A 1,205-nucleotide genomic window follows, 5' to 3' on the forward strand; every position below is an offset into this window, starting at 1 on the left:
GGGCCGACAGCAGCACCAGCAACCCCCCCCCCCCCTCAAACAATATCCATCCAACCCCTCCAACCAGACCCTTGCCACCCTTCCAATCCATTCAACCCCTCCAACCAGACCCCCCCCACCCTTCCAATCCATTCAACCCTCGGCACACCCTTATACTGCCCCTCCAAACCCTCATCCACATATATCAATAAATCAATAAATACGTAAATCAATAATAAATCATTGTTCTTTATTCCAGATTAGATTACTTTTTTTTAAGGATACTGTATTGTACAGTTACATTAAAGAGACACTGTATACCTTCATCCATGGTCTGGGATGCTGGGCTCTCATTATTTTGGAGAATGGTTGCTAGGAGGATGTCAGTAGTTCTGGGGGTTGTAGTTCCTTGTCGTTCTCCTGAAGCCCCTATTACCAAATGATTCCACCAGGCTCAAAAACTGACCATGAGGTACAGTAGCGATGTCGGTCAGCGCTTGGCTCTCTGATAGCCCGGAGATGGAAGCCAACCTTGCCACCTTAGCACTGGGTGTCCACAACAGTGGATTTGGCCAACATGTCACTGGCTCAAATGCATGGAGCTAGCAGGGGAAACATCTTGTCGGGGTCTTTATTTCTGGAAGCCATGCATACGGGCACTGAAGCAGCAGTAGAGCTGTGAGTGTTGTCATTGAGTCAGGGGATATTATGACATTTTGTGATTTTGGAGGGGTGGGTTGAGGGTTACTGTTGGGAAGGGGAGGGAGGTTGAGTGTATGTTTTTGTGTGTGTGTGTGTGTATGTTTGTATGTATATGTAATTTTTGTTTGCTTGTGTTGGAAAATATATATATTTTTAAATCTCACAAAAAATAAAGTGATACTGTACAATACAATCTGCTTTTGCCTGTTCAGCACAGGGCAGTGGTGCGAAACAGACGCATCCTGGTTCTTCATAGTAGTTGTGTTCCTGTGCTTCCTGGTCTGACAGCGCGTGTGTGTGTGTGTGTGTGTGTGTGTGTGTGTGAGAGTACTGACCATTGGGATAGCCCGAGCCGTACTCTGTGTCTACCTGTCCCAGGTCTTCTGAGAAGGTCCAGCCCTTGACGGCGTGGTCCCTGGCCACCTGGAGGGGGAGGACGACACCTCAGACGCCTCTAAACGCTCTCCACACGCCTTTTATTCCACACACACAAACACTGAATCATCCGCACCGAGTTTACATTT

General features: G+C 47.6%; 1 protein-coding gene across 1 annotated transcript in view; it reads right to left on the reverse strand.

Annotated features, from left to right (window-relative positions):
* Nucleotides 1-999: 999 nt before the first annotated feature.
* The window catches only part of LOC311310932 (ribonuclease H2 subunit A-like), a gene marked incomplete at both ends in the record, with an annotated part of 2,813 nt that continues 2,607 nt past the window's right edge, over nucleotides 1,000-1,205 (reverse strand). Inside the window, one exon of the mRNA XM_084440529.1 lies at nucleotides 1,000-1,104. Coding sequence (XP_084296655.1) covers nucleotides 1,000-1,104 — 105 coding nt within the window. The remainder of the gene's footprint in view (nucleotides 1,105-1,205) is intronic.

This window comes from Borostomias antarcticus (assembly GCF_949987555.1).
Source record: "Borostomias antarcticus genome assembly, chromosome: 7".
NCBI classification, from domain to species: Eukaryota; Metazoa; Chordata; class Actinopteri; order Stomiiformes; family Stomiidae; genus Borostomias; species Borostomias antarcticus.